This window comes from Megalopta genalis, chromosome 9 (assembly GCF_051020955.1).
Source record: "Megalopta genalis isolate 19385.01 chromosome 9, iyMegGena1_principal, whole genome shotgun sequence".
NCBI classification, from domain to species: Eukaryota; Metazoa; Arthropoda; class Insecta; order Hymenoptera; family Halictidae; genus Megalopta; species Megalopta genalis.
The window spans coordinates 14,438,548-14,459,079 of NC_135021.1; the positions used below are offsets into that span (position 1 = coordinate 14,438,548).

Sequence of the window (20,532 nt, forward strand, 5' to 3'; positions counted from 1 at the left end):
TCATTGGAAATAGCATTGGCTCACGATTCGCAAATGAATCGTGTATTGACTACAATTGCAATTTTCGTCGGTTAACATGTTGGTGATGAATCGTTTTGGACTTACACAATTAAGACAATTATCTAACTATAGACTAGATTTGGAAGGACCGGGAGAATGAGATATAATAATAACAAAATTTTAGCTTCAATGTGTCGTCTAAGATAGCCGCAGACTTGTCTAATAAAAATACTATACAGAAAAAGATGTGGTGAGTCACTTAAAGCTGTATTCAATTACACTTACCCCTCGACTCCATACATATTTCTCCAGGCAATTTCTAATTTTTTAAGAGGGTACAAAACATGCTATGCAGCAGAGAAGATAACGAAAAATAGTAACCAGTATGTCAGCGCATGATATACTCATACGTTAATAATTATATCCAAATATTGATTTCTAAATAAACACGCTGTGTGATGCATTGTGACACTTAATGCGAGTAGATCGTGTTCATTACAATAGACACAAATATTCTAGAACCGCATTAGCCATAGTTTCATCCAATTTCTCAGTTCTGTGCTTAATAAAAAATCACAAAAATGATGTATAGACTTTCTACTATCTTTTGACGCTCTGCTTGCAATATATACATTAAAAATCGTTCAATACCTTAATATGCTTTGTGAGATCACAGAAGAGAATTCATAACTTACACACGTAACTTTTTCTCGTATTTTGTTGCTTGTACGATTACTTATCTTTAAAAATTTCATAGTATTAAAAAAGTATATAATTCCTTCGTGCCATTAAAGTTCGTAAAAGTGAGATAATATCAACTGCTTGCTTCCGGTATGCGATTGAGCACTAATTTCTCTTTTTTTTTGGAACGCTTCTGATAAGTTGCACGTTCGTTTCTCGATAATTAATTTAATACGCTATCATATCGTTAGTAGTGCCGACGCAATGCTTGTTTTTTACAGTTTCGCTTGTCTATCACTAGTTGCATTGGTCTTTTGAATAATAGTGTTTCTAGATGGAATGTAATAGTACTTAAATACTGAAAGACTGTTCTGCGTTTCTCGTGTACTTAATCAACTTAGAAAACGATTAAGTACTAACAACTTTTTTCTGTACAAATCGAACAGGAAAGCGATGCTCGATTTCTCAACTGTGCAGAGTTTATCTGACGCACGATTTTTTGAATGTTACACTAAACTAAATCCTATATGTAACATTATTCAGTACAAAGCGCTTCTTTTTATATTGATCATTCCAGGAACGGTAGTTCTCGTCTCCTACTGTGTCTATAGAATTATAATCCTATGCGTTTGTCAAATATAAATACACGAACAAAATACAATCCCTAAAAGTCATGCTGTTAAATATGTATAAATGATTAAAAAATAAAGCTACAGTTAAAAAGTTCTCGTAGCCCTTTAGACTCTCAATGAAAAAAATGTATTCATAAATATTCGTATGAATTATTCATTCAGAACGCAATCGTAATTTCATGGAAAATAATTATTAAAAAAAATCGATAAAAATGAATTGTCTAAAACACGATTACTGCAACATATATTTTCGAATGCTAATGCTACTCTGTAGCTGCGTTTCGAATGTATAATCCTTATCAGCACGCAGAAAGATAATATGGTACATTTGAAACTATGAGACAAGTTTAAAGGTACAATGCAGTTCTTTTTATATTATAAATATAAGGTTTGATCGTAATGGCCTCGGTTGTCCGGGTCAAAAGATGGAATTCGTTGGTATGAGAAATTAAAGCTCATTCAAGCCCACAAGACTACCATAAGAAAATAACATAAGAAATTAAAAGTAACGGAAACGGTGTACTTTGAGCTTTGTACAAAAAGGGCTTTAAAACTACGTTTACATTCGATTCTCCTAAAACTACACTTATAGTCAAATTGTCGTTCCAAATAGTTTACTGAGAGAAATGAACTTCATTGTACTCTGGTGAATCGATGCACGAGACTGCCCTACTTTTTTCGAAATGACTCAGTCGGAGTAAAAGAACACTCCAGTCGAACCCTTTGCGATCCTCCATAGTTTGCTGAGCAATTTTGAATGTTCTACTTAATTTTCTTTGTTCAACCATTAAAAAGAAAACGTATACAATGATTCACGCATTGAATATAACAATTTTATGATACACAGCAAAACTTCTAAACATTTCCAGTGAATAACGTATTAAAAGATGAGAGGAACAGACACATAAATGATACATAAAAATATTTTTACAAATGCTTGAATCATTATACAATCATAAATAAAACCATAAAATTTGCATAAATGTTTTCAGTCTATTTAATTTAATGAGAGGGCTTTGAATATTGCTAATGTTTAAGACAATGTAAAACAATAAATCATGGATTGCAAAGTGACTGACTTTTAAAAATAACTATAAAGCAAAGAAAGAAAGGTAGAAAAAAAGACATGGATTCGCAAAGGATTAAATGCAGAATAACTCAAACAATTAGACTATGAGTTGGTCATGCTAAAACCGGCGTATGTCTTATCGCTAATCCGTATAGTATTTCGACTAGGGCTCTTACTATTATGTGTACTTACGGATACCCGCACTTGAGAATCCGAGTACCTGAATATTCAGTTCAGAACCAAATATCAGAATACATCCGAGCAATCGGATAATTAATTAGTTTAAATCCGAGTAGTCAGATACTCGTTTAATTTCGATTTCGGCATTCAAGTACTTCGATACTAATTCAATTTATACTTATGGAATATCGAGTACTCGAATACGCAGTTAATAAGAGCTCTAGTTTTAATGTGACTATGTTGAATGGCACATAGAGAAACATATATCATTTCGATCATGCAAACGTGGTACTCGTCAAAGTTGTACAACTATAAAAAGCTCTCTCTTTCTCTCGGGATCTCCTTCGATTTTCTTTGGGACCAGGATTAACTATCCTGTACCGTGCTCTGTGAGTGTTCCTCGTCCGTTTCCTGGTACTTGTTAAAAGGTACCGGACGCTCAGCCCTTTGCGATCCTCTTCCCTTCTCATAGTCTCTAGAAAATGATCCGACGTATTAAAAAAAATCTCTCTCCAACGAAAAATTCCACACAAAAAAGTCCAAACGAAACGTTCACACATACAAATAATAATAAATCAGTGATACAGAGTCGCGAGGAAATTACTTTTAAGAATGTACGCGTAACCTTCGTTGTTCAAGATGCTTTCAGAATGATATCGTGGCAAAAGTGGACCGTAAAGGGTTCAGCTTGGCAACGATCGTCCGATACAATAGAAGTTAATATGTACAACGTGTAATCTCACAGAGCAGAGTCGTCATTTGAGTTGATTGTAAAATATATGATAAAAGGTCCCATCGAAAGGTGAACCGTTAATTATCAAGTGCTCTCTTGGCAGTCTCTCCTCTGCGAACATGTTCATATTGTAACTCTTTCATGCGTGAGAGGTAGCAGTACTTTTCTTACAATTGTACTATTCACTCGACGACATTTCAATCAATAAATTATAATAAATAACGTAATAGGATGTTCTTAAAATTGGAGGAGATCTTAAAGGGGTAAAGTTCATTATTAAAATGTCATGCTGAGTACTGGTACTCTGGTATCAAGTTCTATCGCCTGGGACATGAAAGAGTTTATTCAGATACTGTCGCATAAGTATATATAATTACTTTTCAATACTCTTGTGATCATGGACTACTGTTATAAATATTATGTACTTTCATATATAACAGAATTTGTATGATTTAGCAAATAAAAATCTGTAATCCACACATAACATTCTAACAAAATTTTGATCACAAGAGGATTGTGAGATCCAAGGAGAAAAACTGATTTGTAAATGATACAGGTACTGTTAGACATCGTTCAAATGAACATCTTGCGCTTTCACAATAATATTGAACGATGTTTCAAACAATTATTTAAAAATGGGTGACACTTGGAATATAAACTAATTTGTCAGAAGTAATTAGACGCATGGTCGAACTTCTGAATTAAAAGTGAAAAAATATTTTACAAAAGCTGTTTTAGAAAAAGTTATTAAAAAGTATATTGCAATAAATTTTGCTATGAATATATAACATGATCAAAGTTCATTGTGCATCATCAGTCTATTGAAATAACTTTTTATATTTCCGACAAATTAATTTCCCAATCGTAGGAAAGATGTATAACAGAGTATACTATTTTACAAAACGTCACCGATTGTCACCAACAAAATTCCTTAAAACTGCCATCTTTCGACTCCCGTTACCGCAACTGGCGGATACAGAAACAAATAATCAGGGTGTTGAAAGAAGCAGCACTTAAATCGGTATCACCTTTCGATCATTATCTGCGGGACACTGTGTGTCTAGCACAAAAACAAAAATAACATTTTTTTAAATTCAGGAGATTGTGTGTACTGATGAATAAAGTAAAGACACGTTTATCACGTATATTTGATCATTTTTTTGAAAGCGTATATATATATGTATGTATTATATATTAAGATACAATCTTGCGTCGTTGCGGAGCTTCAGAAGTATTCGACGAGTCCGCAACTAGGGAGAAGTCGTCTTCGTTCTTCCCGGAGGCCGACATACAGCATCCATCGTTTCAGCTTTTCTGTAAACCGCAACTGAACACGACTCTCGTGAAACAAAACCATCCCACTGTGCCGGCTTTTGTCATACAATTCATCTCTTTTCTATATTTTTGTTTCTGTGTAATCAAACACGCTATTTCGTGTATCCCCCGAAAAACTAAATAGGTTTCATTTCAAAATGTTACATAGAGATATATGTATATTGTGTTGTGTCTACGCTTTGCGATCGCGTTTGTTTTTAGTGTAATACATATATATATATACATATATTTATATATAATTATGCATATATAAATATATAGTGTATGCTGTGTATAACATATGCATAAAACTTTACAGCATATATAAATATATATACACATATATGTATGTGTATATATATAAATTTTTGATAATATACACACACACACATGTACATATACATATATATATAATATATATATATATACGTATGTATTTATATTTAGTATAAGAATACATACATTAACTTGGTAAAACTCGCGGCAGACTTAACACTTTCCTGTTTACACTGATTTTTCAGAGCAAAAATCAAGATTGTTATTAAAATCTTGTTTTGTTACAGGTCAGCAATAACACATTGACTGTGTGCCAAACTTAAAAATTCGTTTTTGTAGTGGATATGTAAACTAGACATTTTTAAATGCAAAAATGGTATAAGTGATGTCTACTTTTCATTGAATAATATCATGATGATTCATATGAAAGAGATGTCATTTTTGGTATTACTAAGATTGCAGAGCTTCTTAGGTAGACTACCTTGATTTATATAACTCTCATAAGTCAACGTGTTAATCTGCAAATTACATTCAACAATAAAAATCCTCCAGCATCAATGACTTAATTCTTTCAGTTTCACAAACTTACAGTTTAGAATCAATATTTTGCGACCCTTGCTCCCCATTAACAAACCATTGTTCAGCTAAATTGTAATGTCCATATAATAGTAAAAGGATTAATTTTAAGATGAAGAGTGGGTGGCAAAACGTTGAAGAGATAATTGTCTGGTGATCTTCGTGTTTCGTTCAGGAAAGTGTTAAAAGATCTAGAGAATCGAATGAACAGGAGAAACGCATATCCTCTTGGGTCCATTTTTATCCCAGAAGTCTTCGCAAGAGAACCAACGACGAGATGTCCCATACTGCCTTGTGACTTGACCTTTCTCTTCGCATTCTCTATAGAGTCCTCTCTCTCTCTCTCTCTCTTTTTCTCTCTCTCTCTCTCTCTCCCTCTCTCTTTCTCTATTTGTCTTTCTCATCAAGCGATAAGGTTATTCTTTAATGTCTCGAGCGATGCGATGAGTCTCCACGTTCGTCGCGACGATCTCTTTCCCGTTCACGTTCCCGTTCACGCTCTGGTTCTCGTTCTCTCTCTGATGGTCTCCGGCTTGATTCTCGTTCTCGATCTCTCTCTCGTTCACGCTCTCTGTAGCGATCGTCATAATACCTACACAAGTCACGTCAGCCAATTATCTTACTTTAACGGTGTACCATTTTTGTTTCTTATTTATTGTTTTGTCTTTAAAATGTACATCGAATTCTTATCTTTACGCTAAGCTTTCTTGTGACAACGCGTTACTCTCCTTCTCGTTATACATGTTTTTTTAAATTGTTTTATGCTCCTTTTTCGTTCAGTTGGAATATCAGGCGTTGTTGAAGATGAGTCTACCACAGTGAGGAATTAAGCTACCCCTGGCAAACCGTGAGAAATCGCCAATGAGAATATAAATATTTCATATAAAAAAAATATAGAACGTATGGTCATTTAATTTTAAAAATGATAAAAATTGGAAATTTTTGCTGAAATAGCGACAGTTATTTCATTGTACTTTTATCAGTCAAAGATTTTTTACATTTCCCAAGATAATTGTATTTTATTATGAAACACTTTTCACCAGGGGTAGAGTATCGAAATTCGATTCGTTGAAAAGCTGAGCAAATATATGAAACATAAGAGGCAATTGTTATGATAATACACAAAAAGTTGTTTGTAATGTACTATATATAGGATGAACTGTCTGAATGTAGAACCTAAAATAACTTTGTCCTTTTTAATAGCATAACAAATATTTACTTTAAACAGGACGCTATTATAATAAAATAAATGTATTTAAATACTGTTCATGTCATTCAAAATGACAAAAATATTTTTGGTTCTGGCTTCAGGAGACATTCTGTATATCGGCACCTAAACGAGCAAAGTGTACGATGCAAATAGGGACTGGAATAATTATACTAAAAAAATTATTCAATCAAGTTCGTCTGTACAATTACATTTCACTTATTTATCTTTTTTCTTTGTAATAACAGTTATGATAGCAAGACTGAAACTCTTCTCTTCCTCTTTCTACTTGTCTAAGCATCCCTTGAAACTGATCTAGTATCATCGAGTCTTAAAGCTTAATCCTCGCAAAATCCCGTGACGGTTCAATATTGATTCATACATCTTTTTAATTTTTTCATTATTTACCCTGAAAATATTGAAACTAATCCATTCAAATTTTTTGATATACAACATTTTAGTAGATATTATAAGATATTTGTTTAAATGGGACATCCTGTATATTTTAGAAATTATATTTGTGACTAAATAGACCCGACAAGGGCCAACGAGGATTAATGGTTTCTGGCACGTCTAGCGGCCCTGTTTAAACCTCTTTTGCATCGAACAATGGATAGAACGTTTTGTTTCGACAAATACTACATGCATTCACTTTAATGGAAAAAAAGTATAAATTACCTAGACGCCTTGGAAGACGAGACGGGAGGCGTCTCTGGCGGTTCTTCTTTTACTCTTGGCCTGGCTGACTGACGTGTCGTACTAATGGAAAATGCATACACTTTGTTATGGACTTATATTGTCACCCGGAGCTTAGTACGTTTGCTTTAAGTTAAAACAAGAAAATATATTGTTTTGTTGCTTTCTCTCACAAATTTAGGAATGATCGCACGTCGGTATGACACCTCGATTACTCCACGATTTAAAGCTTAAACTAATTTGTGAAATGTTTCCTGTATATCAAAACTAGTATATAAACATACGCACTCATAGTTCTGCAGAGTTATGCATTTATCAATCAAGACTTTCTGTTTGTTTCATTAATTCGGTCGATTTATCAATTTATTTATCAGTGTCTAGAGTGTTCATTCAGAATAACTGAGAAATGAATTTCATAATCAATTATTAAACCAATTAACTACACCGTTAACTGCAATTAATAATCATATATTCCAGTTATAATCATTAATTGCATTAATTATCGCTCAACTCTGCAGTTCACGAACAACTTTTACTTTCGGCATGTTGTGTCAATTAAAATAAATTACAATTAATGGACCTGCACAAGTGCAATTATACACACTTCCGCAAGGAACCTTGTAATTTATATTTCACTTAATTCCTTAAATCTGAAACTATACTTCTATGCACTTGTACAATAATATAGATTAATACAATACATAATATACAATGAATGATAAATATCTCATGCATTTGTATAGTTCCAGTGTTAATTATCTCATTGCAATAAAATTTATATACATACTACCACAATGTAAAAACTGTATAAATAATAAACGAATAATATTTATATGATTGATAAATACTAATAGAGTACATTGATGAACTAATACGAGTGTTGAGTAAGTATTATTTCAGTATGCAATAGAATCATGTTTCCCCTAGATTATAATTACACATTATATTAGTAATGTTGAAAATATAATAACGATTTCGTTTCACATATTTTGTCGAACATACATTGTTGGTTTTTAATATAAAAGAATTAATCATTAATTTATCAACTGCTCTTTGAAAACATTAAAATCAAAAACTAATGGAAACGCTGCATATTAATCATGCATTGTATTTTTAGGATTATTAGATATGAAAATATACAAATTGCTATTTTTAAACTCCACAAAAAATGATTAATAGCTAAAGGTTTCCATTATTTTATTCAATAAAAAAACCTATGCACCATATGAACAGTTCATAAACTAAATAATTAATTTTCATTATACTGAAAAAATAAATTTAACGATCACTGCACTGTCGATATATCCACTGAAGTGTACCGTGAGCAGCAGTGACAATTATACTGCATTCTAAAGAATATGAAGTAGTATACTCATGCCAAAAGTTGCATGTTTACATTAAGTTTACACACATTTATCGATATCCAATCTTGTGAAACTATTTAGAATTATACAGGAGGAAACGAAAGGGAAAAACGACACTGATATATCTTAAAAAGCTACACAATTGGTCTGACCTTTCAGTTTCTTTGATTAAATAAATTGTTAACGCATCAGGAAGACTATGTTACACAGCTTCGACCTTTAACTTTTTATTGATGGAAATCAATGTAAAATTCAGAGAACATTTTGCGATATCGAGTGCACTCACACACACATTTCAAATTCTATAATGTAACGAAATTCGTTTCTTTCTCAGATATACAGTATAAAATACGTGTGCGAACGCATTTCTTTTCTTTTGTTACAATAGTACGTTTAGTTTTGCCTGCTTTATATCTGATGCAAGTATTAATTACCAAGACTTAATGCATCTATTGAGAATTATACTTAATATTCGAAAGACTGTTCACTTATACTGAATATTTCTGGGTAATAAACGAATCGACTAAAATTATAATCTTACTCTTTAGTTTCTTAGTAAAATTTTGAACAGTTCACTATAAAATTTACAATTCGCAAAGTGGATATTCTTACTCCATCTGTACAGCACTAGTTACATTGTTATTATTATATATATCTCTCTTCTTAGAACAGTGTTTTATGTAAAAGCTGAGATCGCAGTATTAATATAGCTATGTGACTTCATTGAGAACTGTAGAAAACCACCTTGCCTTTGTTACTGACAGAAATGTTAATTATAATGGGAACCATTTACGATTACTTCTGTCAATGTCCATTCATGATACTTTAAAAACAATTAGAAAAATCTATTACATTGAAGCGAATTTAAAAAAATCTACTCATTCTCGATTTTTATTATTCAATCTTAGTGCAAATGGTAAATAATTAATCTGCCCCTAAATTAATCAGTATTTACTGCACAAATCTACATAAATACATATTCACAGATAAATACACAATAAATAGAGTTTTATATTCTGAATTATGCGATTTTTATATTTATTACGATTTTAATTCCTTTAAGTGAATGCATACAACGGATAAGTGAAATTATATGAAAAATTATGTTTGGTTCATAGTAGAGCATTTTGGTAATTTCAAGCGCTTCAATTACCCTATAGTGATCATTAAAATGACTGGTACTTTCAAATATTTTTACGATATAAAGGGTTGAATAATATTAAATTTATCACAATATAATTGAGGCTGCAGTGCATAAAGATTAATACGAGGCATTATTAATTGAATTTGATCTAAATGATAATACCATGGAGCACCTAACACTCGGTATGTGACTCAGATTACAAATAACATCGATTTCTCGTGTCTACCAGCATAACGAAGTAAATATTGATTAATTTTTACTAATAATTAATTAATATTCATTTTGTTGTGATGATTGACACAAGGAATATCATATTTATTGAACATATTAATTGCTATATTTTATGTACCAGATAGTCCTTAATATGCAATTATGTTCTTTATCGTTAATCCGAACCTTAAAAAGACCGTAATTTAATTTTGAGGTGTTTAATGAATTATTAAATTATAGAAATTTAAATACGATTATTGTAATATACTTACTAGAATGAAACTACAGGAATACTAGAGATTTTTTAGAAATATTTTTTACGACAATATAAAATGTTCAAGACTTAAAAATATTCAATAGCAATTAATATGTCGAATTAAGTAACTTTTATTTAACCCTGTTACTGTTCTTTAAACCAACACAATTTCCAACTAATTAGGTCGAAATTTTTATAAAATGTAACCGCGTTAAGATAGAAATAATCTATATACGTTTTTGTCTATTTTTTAAATTGTCACAGTGAAAGGGTTAATTAATTACCTTCAAATCTTAACTTATGCTGAACCATAAGTTACAAATATCTTACATATTACGTTCATAAATCTATATCAAAAGTTATCGACGACCCTTGTTTGCAATATCGTTAATCTAATTTAAATAATGAAGCAATATAGGTCGTAGTAATAAAGCAATTACAAAATTACAACGAATGATGACGACAATTCAAAAAATTTTCTTTAATCGAGTTGCCTAAATAATGATCATCGCAAAGTTGGGCATTAGCCAAAATTTATATTTCGATTCATTAATTAATGCTTAATTAATCGTTGGTCATCGAGGGTTGATTTAAAATATTAATTAGTAATTGTATTTGATAATTAATCATGAATCCTGTCATTGATTAAATAACTTAGTTATCAATTCAATTGCAGAATTAACATCTACTGCAGTTAATTGTCACTATGACAATCAAATATTACCCCATTAATCATTAATTATTGCCCAACTCTGCATTACCGACTGTTTTACAATAAATTTCATTCAGAAGCTAAAATTCGCAGAATAGATTAATGCATTCTTCTGAAAATATTTCCCATTCGATTTATAGTTTACTTAATGTATTCGAATTCTCACTGGACACTGAATTAATTACAGTAAATAGATACTCCGTTGAAAAAGAAAATGTTTATTCCAGTGACTCTCGCGCAGAGTCTGCATCTCGAAATACGTGATACGAGCGGAACGATAATTTCTTTTTGCAGCACGCGATACTTTTAGTATCGTGACAATAATATACAAATACGTTACAACGTGGACTATTCAAGAAAAACACAAGTTCTGTTTTCCGTACGGACAAGTGACTCATTCAAATGACAATACCATGTTCATATTGTTGTCACAATTTTAAAATACAATTATGTGAGAAGATAGTGTTGAGCTTACCTTTCTTCTCTGCTTCGCTCTCTATACTCGCGATCTCTTTCACGTTCACGATCCCTCTCTCTGCTTCGTGATCTCTCTCGTGGATATGCTTCGCTGTAATAACGTTCCCTGTCGCGATCACGATCTCTTTCCCTCTCACGATCACGCTCCCTGTCCCGCTCCCTGTCCCTATCTCTGCTTCTCTCCCTGTACTCCCGGTCCCGGCTTCTTGATCGTTCGCGTCTTCTTCTGTGACTGCGCTCTCTATCGCGCGATCGTGACCGTTCTGCAACCACCATTACGTTAAAAATTTTAGTACTATATTGTTCCCCTAAATACAATGAACTAGGTAATTGAACAGGATTAAACAAGTAATGGTCACATCCGTTTAAGAAAAATTTGGTTACACTATCTCATGGATCAATTTAAAAACAATTATCATTGTCGCTATCGTGACCGTTACTTTCTTGACATCCTGTACATCGCGCTGACTATTTCGTTCTGCAGAATTTCATATATGCGAATCTTATAACTTTGTTCCAGAAATATAACTATCATATTAAGTATGTCTGAACAGAGAATGTGTTACGGCAAAAAAGTAAGAACAAATTATGTTAAGTTTACCTCTTCGTGCAGAACCATAACTCTTGGTTTCAACACCTCTTAGAGTATCCTGCAGCGAACTGATCAGAATCTTGCATCTATCGTCTGCAGCAACCTTGGACTGCTTTATCAGAGAAATGGCTGTGACCAAGGTCTCTATGGCGCTCGCATACTCTCCTGCCGCAGCATCTGATACTGCTCGACCAATAGCAGATGAAGAAACTGTTCTGTTTCTGGTCATTATTTCTTCAAACTCTTGTTCTGTAAGAGGTGGAGGTCCCTCAGGGCGATGATCAGGTCCTGGTGCACCATAAGGTGGCTGCAAATGTTTGTTAATTTTCATTATGATGAATAATATACAACAGAAGAAGTTTGCGTTTATTATGAATATGTAAATTAATTATACTTGTGTCGCAGGTGGCCCGTAACCATGCGGTGGTACATGCGGTGGTCCATGCGGCTGACCGTGAGGAGGTCCATGAGGAGGACCATGAGGTGGTCCATGTGGTGGACCATGCGGAGGCCCATGGGGTGGACCAGGAGGACCTGGTGGATGTTGTCCTGGATGCTGATGGGGTGGCCCTTGTGGGAAGAACGCAGGATTAACATGCGGCGCTGGAGGTCCTTGCGGAGGTCCTTGAGGTGGTCCTCCATGTCCCGGTGGTGGTCCTCCTGGACCTGGCAACATTCCTGATCAATATCTATGTTAGCTTGCAACGTAGAGCAAGCTCACAGACAGTACTATCGTTTACATTCACTATTAATCTACTTGATAGTATATGGTTGTTTTTGCTTTAGGATGTGCTTGCACAATACAACAAAACTACAATACCAAATTCATTTTCATCAAGAAATTTTCTTCTGATCCACATCCCATCTATTACGGTATTAGACAATTTTCATCTAAAGGATTTCACTCCGATAATAACACAAAAAATAAGCTTATTTTCCATGAAACACCTTGTACCTTCATACTCCTAAGCATAAAATTTCCCTCAATATCATGCATTATCATGTGGAAGGTGAAATAAAAGGTATTATTAATATTCAATGAACGTCCTAAATTTCTCACCACCCATCGAACCTGGAGGAGGTCCTCTCTGTGGTGGGCCTTGACCAGGTTGCGGGCCTTGCATATGTTGATGTTGAGGGAAACCTGGTGGTCCCTGAGGCCCATGATGCATTCCTATGCACATTGAACAATACGTCAGTGAACTTCGATTATAGTAACTTGATTAGACAATTCTTTGCTACTTAATGTGGCTTACTTAATATTCATTTCGCATCGTACACATCTGATGCTTTACACAGTACACTTCACAATATTACAATTGTCACGCATCTATTCTATCATGCATATTATACATTGTAGAAAAGAAGAACTTGAAAATAATAATATATGAAATGAAGAAAAAGTAGAGTATTCACGTCCAAGATGCTTCAGTATGTTACTAGTGAAAGAATTGAAAGAAGTTACGAACCTGGGGGTCGATTCCATTCAGGGCGTGGTTGGGCACCTCTTGGATCTCCTGGAGGTCCACCAGGGTGTCCAGGTGGACCACGTGGAGGCCCTTGACCAGGTGGACCAGGTGGACCACCATGAAATTGCTGAAGAGACATAAATTGAGTCCTATGTTAGAAAGTAGCAGTAACTTGATCTACGAGATTGATGACTAATACTTAATGATTAAAATATTACTGGATAAAGTACATACTTGAAATTTCTGTTCATTAATTCAAGTATCGAGCTAAAAGGAAGCCTAATACTAGATCTAATATTATGTATCAGAGCCAGTTATTAATTCATTAAAACCTTTTCATTGTGTGGTCAAGTTAATACGAATTCAGATGAAATGTCATCAACTCTATAAGCTTTTCATGTTATATGTGTCTCATGCACTGTATTTATTATTCAGAATAAATAATTTTCAGCATGATAAAAATATGTAATCTGTATAGAATTTCTTCTATTTAATGTGTAAGATAGCTCTTACAACGTGAAAAGCAGAAAAAACAACACACTGTGTTACCTGTGGTATATGGTAACTGGCTTCTGAAAGGTCTCTAGTGCAACTCTGTTTACGCGAAGCGTAAGACATGTAAGTGCAGAAAATATTCTTGTAACTTGTACTATAATTAACTAAAAATTGATAGAGTATATATTATATTTACAGAAATAAATAGTTGTTGATTCCTGTAAAAACTAAATGGCACAGTTCCACTTCGAGATGCTCGAGAATATAGTTGGGAAAAAAAGATAGGTCACCGTACATTTCCTTATGTTTTGATTAAAAAAGATTTAAAAATCTTTCTGTTCTATCTTTTTGTCCCTGACTGTACATCGAGTACAGGAAAATAATTGTTGATCAATGACACATTATGCATAACCATAAATATTTTTAAATATGAAAGCTACAAAACATACCATTCCCGGTGGTCTGTGTTGACCAGGACCTGGTCCAGGAGGTCCTTGTTGCGGAGGACCGCCAGGGCCACTCGGACCTCTAGGAGGTCCAGGTGGACCATTAGGTCTAGGACCATTCCATGGTCCCTGCTGATATCCAGGAGGCGGTGGACCCTGATTAGGATGTCCAGGCAAAGGATGATGTGGCCCAGGTCCAGGACCCATGGGTGGACCATGAATACGTGGTGGACCTTGTTGTCCAGGTCCACCTGGACCCGGTGGACCCATACCAGGAGGTGGCATTCTCTGAGGTCTCACACCCTGTGGGGGACCCATCATCATTCTAGGACCGTGATTTTGTTGTGAATGTTGAGGGTGTTGGGGATGTTGTGGATGCTGTTGATGAGGTGGCATTGGTGGCTGATGTTGATGTGGATTATGGGGGCGTTGACTTTGACTTTGTTGCGGAGCTGGAGCTGGACGTGTTTTACACTGAGACTCAAACTGAGAACATAATAAATTTATTTATTCAGCTGAAATAAAAGACGACTTTTGTAAAAAGTAAATCATAAGATGTTAAGTTTTCAGAGCAAAACAAGTTTTTGTTGAGTTTGCTGCCTATAAACATACTTTTGAGTGGTTTTGTTAGCATTTCTTTCTTAGAAGTTTCTCAACTCACTTGATTCAAAGCTTGTTTGGTAGGAAATGTTACGACTGGATTTTGTCCATGCAATTCTTTCTTGGGTAGTCTTTCCATACATATCCTCATGCTTTGTTCTGAACCCAAAGATATCACACAGAAACCTTTGGATTGTCCATTTGCCCGATTTTCAAAGAATTTTACTTCCACAAAATCAGACACACCAATACTTTGTACTGCATCTGTTATGTCTTGATCACTCGTCCACTGTAATGTATAATAAATTCTTTAAAAATAATGAAAACAAATCATAAATTATTTTTAAATTGCATACCCAAGTTAAATTTCCAACATATAATTGATGACGTCTTCCAATTTGGTTTGGTTGAATGTTATTTCCAAGTTGATGATATGGAGCACTGCCATTTGTTTCTTCATTTGGCGATGTAGTGTCACCTCCACCATCTCCACTATTACCTGTTGAAACTCCTCCATTACCACCAGCAGGAGCTGCTATCACGTCGTCGTATAAATCAACACCATCACCAGCAAACTCATCCTATAAGAAATCATGAAATAGTCATAAAAGATAATGAATGAAATGATTACGATACAAGTTTTATACCATGGTTGTAAAATAAAATATTAGGTAATTCAATCTGTTAATCAGAAATACCACAGTAGCTCGTATAAAGATTTATTTTAAGCAATAAACATAATGTTAATCACAAAGAACATTATTGCTGTGTGGCTGTAGGAAAAATGCTGTGTAGAACATAATACTGTTACCAAAAGAACCGTAATGATATTTGCAACTCCCCTTGAACATAAAACATATCGATACTAGCAGGCATTTTTTTAACAGGTTAAAAATATATTTAAAGTAATTGAAAAACTTGTATGTAAAACATAATAAATGTAAAAGATGTAACTACTACAAATTCACTTGAACGTTTCGAATTATAACTAAAATGTTTCGAAAAATTATATCAACAATAATAATCCGGTTATTCAGAATAGTGTTTCACTTATCGAGTATAAATAAAATAGTACCTTAACGTGGCATGGAAACTGAGCAAATAGAATAAAATCGTTTTATTTGAAATTTTGCACGATACGAATAATTTATTTTAAACATTGATGCTACAAATTATAATAAATAGATACTGATAAATTTTTCCGATTGAAAAAACAGTGGTCCGTAAAATTTCTGAAGACCAGAATTTCAAAGTTTCCATGTTACATTCCAGATACATATTTCACACGGGTTCTGCTTGGCGTCCACGGTCCGAAACACTATTTCGAACGCCATCGTCGAGTCTGTGAAAGATGTCCCGAGTCTCAAGCCAGAAAGGATAGATCTCGGTAAAAGCTCCATGTATGTATCGTCGAACGAAGCGGAAGAGAAACACTACTGCACGACATTCGCCTTACCGTTAACACCATTTCGCTTTGCTCGCTGTGTATCTGTATTAACACGTATTCGGTTTTAGTTTTCTTAAGGCAAGTAACGCGCATGACTGTACACTAATCGAACAACGAAATATCGAGGAACGTTCGTTGGCCGTGATGATCGAACGCGACAGCTACTCGTCCCGACAGAAACACGATCCCGAAATTGTACCGAACCGAGAAAATACAGGGCGCCGCTTGCAATCGTTACCATCTTTACTCCATGACGCCGGACACCCCGCTTGACTATCAACGTTTTTCTCACAGTCCAGAGGATTTTTCACGCGACCGGCCGATCCACGGTTACGCATGCCAATCGCGTGACAGTTTATTAACAATGATAAAATCGAATTACCTGCGCGAAATCTTGCTCGAGATCGTCGGCGTACAAATCAATGTCACCGTCCGCCATTTTACGTACACCGACGCTCACTGCATTTGACGAAGCCGCCAAGCCTAAAGGGCTCACGGTCTTGTGTATAGGAGAAAACGTGTTAGCGAATTACGTTACGTTTCGACTGCTGAGCGGATGTGACGTCACTGCGCCATCTTTCCTCTTGTTTCTGTGAATTCTGCGTTAAACGACGGGAACACCCTAGATGTGAAACTCCGGAAGAAGCAGCTTGCACTAACGCAACTGTACGAACTTGCGTACAGTACTGCAGTTTTGCCAATAGAAATAGGCGCGAAATTTAAATTATAAAATACAACAATTGTTTATAAAGTAGTATCTTTTATAGTTTTATGGTACTGTAATGTCAGAACATTTAAGTTAATAAAAGAAGGCATAGTTGTTCATAACATTTATTTCAACTAAAAGAACGAACATGTGTTTTTATAATTTTTTATTATCATATGACAGTAGTAATTAAATGTGTGTAAGAACTTTAGATACATGGATGAAGTTTGTAGAAGCGTTCCTAATTTCACTTTGTTAGGACCAATTAAAGTCGTGAAAATTTGGTTTCGATGGAAATACATTTCATGTAAAAAATTTTCAATCTAATATTTCTCGAACTTCCCCGATATATTTAAAATATATTTAAATAGTATGTAATGTATTTAACATTTGCCTATGATCTACTATACATACACAGATCTGTAATCAAATGTGTGTACATACATACATACATATGCATGTGTGTATATATGTATGTATGCATGTGCGTATGTATATATGCATGTATCTCTGTTCGATTACACTTGTTTAAGGCAACTATCTCTGTTGAACAGTGGATAAGGTTATTTGGAGAAATACGGATAAACGTGGTAGCATTCGAAATCCGAAGTTTGTAAGATTTATTAAATTTTCGTCACAGATGACTTATAAACGCAAAAAATATCACAGAGGAGATACTCATTTGAAAAAGGGCTGGCGAACGAGAAGAAGAACGAAAGATTTGGACGAGGTGTGCAATAGTAAAACTCATACTTTATGAGCACGTGTGTCACGTGGCTGACAATCTTCGACGATCGGCAATTTTTATAGCATATCCTTTATTTTAGATCGATGAGGATTTGAAGGACGAAAATGTGAAAAATTTAGTAAATCAGGAAGTAGATTTGGACAAACCTGGAGCGGGCCAATATTATTGTGTACATTGCGCGTAAGTTTTCTTTCAACTTTTATATAACCTGCACTGCCTCTTCATATTCTAGCCTGTGCATTCAAATTGCACTCACGATGATAGAGTTCTATTTAAATTGATTGATACATCACAGAATACAAACTTCATTTATATATAGATGATGATAAAATTAAGTGGACAAGTAGTGGAAATAGGTATCAGTGAAATGTATTATGATATACAGGGTATTTGATTATATGCATCAAATATGTCAAGGAGTGGTTTTGATTTGCTTTATGATCTATTAATAGTCGAAAGGCAGTAAGAGAAAGAAAGAAAGAGAGTCACCTCATTTAGAAACATTAAATTCAGGTATTATAAAAGTAAAATAATGTTTTAATGGTTCTATTTTTTTACAGGAGGCATTTTATAAATAATACAGCTTTGTCAGACCATTTCACAACAAAAGTTCACAAAAGGAGATTAAAAGCACTAGAACTAGAGCCCTACACTATAGAAGATTCGGAACGAGCTGCTGGAAAGGGAAATTACATTGCTCCTCAGAAACGAAAAATTGATACCATAACTCGTGACAGTTTTAAAATGGACATAGAAACAGATACTGTGCCAGAAAGCAAAATAGCAAAATTTAATGCATAGAGATCATTTCTTTATGAAAAGCAATCATTGTTATTTAAACAGACCCTTCTTTATATTCTATAAAGATAACTTTGCATTTGCTTAATATGCTAACAATGACAAACAACATTATTTGTATTGTACGAACGCGCATAGTTCACAATCTCTTGAAACATCCAGTTTTAAAGCACGTTAATGCGTCTTTAAATTTGAACAGGCACTACTCTTCAGCATTGTTCATTTCAGGGAAAAAGGCCATGGAAGTCTTCTCATATATAAGTCCATATTTAGATTTCGACGACAAGTTATCGGATTTCGATAAATTTCAAAAAGACCTAACATCTCGAGGCTTCAAAGTAAACGCCAAAGATATCAAGGATGTATGGGAATTATTCAAATCGGTCAATGCGGATAAAAACGTTTTACAGATTAAAATGGACGAAGTAGGTCAACAACTGAAGAACTTCACGAGAGCGGACTTAACTCCTGAGGAAACGATAAAAGCAGCCGAATTAAGACAACAGTTTCTCGCATTGAAGCAAGACTTGAAGGCTGTCAGAGATATTGTATGGAACTTAGATGAGACAGTCATCGAAAAGATGCTGAAATTACCAAATAGCATAGATGAGAGGACACCCTTACAGTCTCCGACTATAATGAAAACCTTTGGTGAGTTAAGCAAGTTGTCAGAAGTGAAACATCAAAAGAACCATATTGATATTGGAAGGAACCTTGGTTTACTGGAATATAAAAATCCCATGCATTATTATCTGTGCAACGACGCAGCTCTGTTCGAGCTTGGTGCTCTGAGCTATGCAGGGAAGATTTTCACTGAGAACAACATGATCAGGGTGACTGGTTCAGACTTTAGTCGTAGTTTGGTGGTGGAAGGATCTGGCATGAATCACGAGGATCCAATGGATGCCTTCATAATAGACAATCATTGTGAAGTAGACAAGAAATCTCCGAACCAGATGCACCTCGTTGGAAATGCAAGCTTGGCATCTTTCTTAGCTATGCATGCAAAGCAAGTGTTAAACCCCACCTATTTTCCGTTAAAGTATTTCACTACTGGCAGACAATATACCCCTTTCCCAGGAACTTTTGCTCCAATTGGCTTGTTCACTGTGTGCCAAGCGTCTGTGGCTCATGCATTTGTCATGGTCAAGGATACGAACGGTTCAGAGTATCATGAAGAGTTCGAACAACTGCTGAACACAGTCTCCAAATTGTATGATAATATCTGTGACCATTATCAAGTAGTCGTGAGATCTGCACCGGAATTGAGGCCTTGGGAATTGATGCGCGTTTCTTTTGAATTATGGTCGATGTATTCAAAACAGTATATCGAAATTGGTCACATTTCTATGTGTGGAAAATATTTCAGTAAGAGACTGTTAATCGCCCAACAGACACCAAGCGGAAGAGATTTTCCCTCTGTGATTTCCGGTACTGTGATGTCGGTACCGCGGTTGCTAGGATGTTTATTGGAGCAAAACCCAGAAAAATTTGTTATTCCAAAGAAAATTGCAGAATGCATGCCTATAGATCATACTCTAGTTTGAAATTAGGCAGACTTTAAAAATTGAGAAATTACGTTTTCGTATGTAATTTGCGTACATTCAGATGTACATATTTTAATTACCTTGTTTCTGAAAATGTTTATTTATATTTGTAATAAACTGTGTACATATTTTGGAATAAATATTTCAGATGACAAAA

The 20,532-nt window shown here is 34.4% G+C and overlaps 3 protein-coding genes across 15 annotated transcripts; 2 read left to right on the forward strand and 1 right to left on the reverse strand.

Moving 5' to 3' along the window:
- Nucleotides 1-1,659: 1,659 nt before the first annotated feature.
- Nucleotides 1,660-17,108, reverse strand: Cpsf6 (cleavage and polyadenylation specificity factor subunit 6). 13 transcript variants are annotated; one of them, XM_033465194.2, is made up of 12 exons: nt 16,586-16,768; nt 15,486-15,710; nt 15,191-15,418; nt 14,533-15,015; nt 14,138-14,182; nt 13,589-13,715; nt 13,180-13,293; nt 12,514-12,797; nt 12,129-12,426; nt 11,526-11,790; nt 7,347-7,427; nt 1,660-3,037 (listed from the first exon to the last, which is right to left on the reverse strand). In XM_033465194.2, exons 1-12 carry the CDS (start codon nt 16,667-16,669, stop codon nt 2,929-2,931), a joined length of 2,343 nt encoding a protein of 780 aa, XP_033321085.1. In that variant the 5' UTR covers nt 16,670-16,768; the 3' UTR covers nt 1,660-2,928. The 13 variants fall into 13 exon arrangements, with proteins under 13 accessions (XP_033321085.1, XP_033321088.1, XP_033321081.1 ...); XM_033465190.2 differs by lacking the exons at nt 1,660-3,037; nt 16,586-16,768 and adding exons at nt 4,426-6,053; nt 16,959-17,108; XM_033465195.2 differs by lacking the exons at nt 1,660-3,037; nt 16,586-16,768 and adding exons at nt 4,426-6,053; nt 16,815-16,930.
- Nucleotides 17,109-17,793: 685 nt separating this feature from the next.
- LOC117217533 (zinc finger protein 593 homolog) lies at nt 17,794-18,831 on the forward strand. The gene is made up of 3 exons (XM_033465203.2): nt 17,794-18,012; nt 18,110-18,210; nt 18,591-18,831. The coding sequence occupies exons 1-3, from the start codon at nt 17,923-17,925 to the stop codon at nt 18,829-18,831; spliced, it is 432 nt and encodes a 143-aa protein (XP_033321094.2). The 5' UTR covers nt 17,794-17,922.
- Nucleotides 18,832-18,917: 86 nt separating this feature from the next.
- On the forward strand, nt 18,918-20,532 carry LOC117217530 (Seryl-tRNA synthetase-like insect mitochondrial protein). Its single transcript, XM_033465200.2, has one exon. It carries the CDS (start codon nt 18,918-18,920, stop codon nt 20,373-20,375), a length of 1,458 nt encoding a protein of 485 aa, XP_033321091.2. The 3' UTR covers nt 20,376-20,532.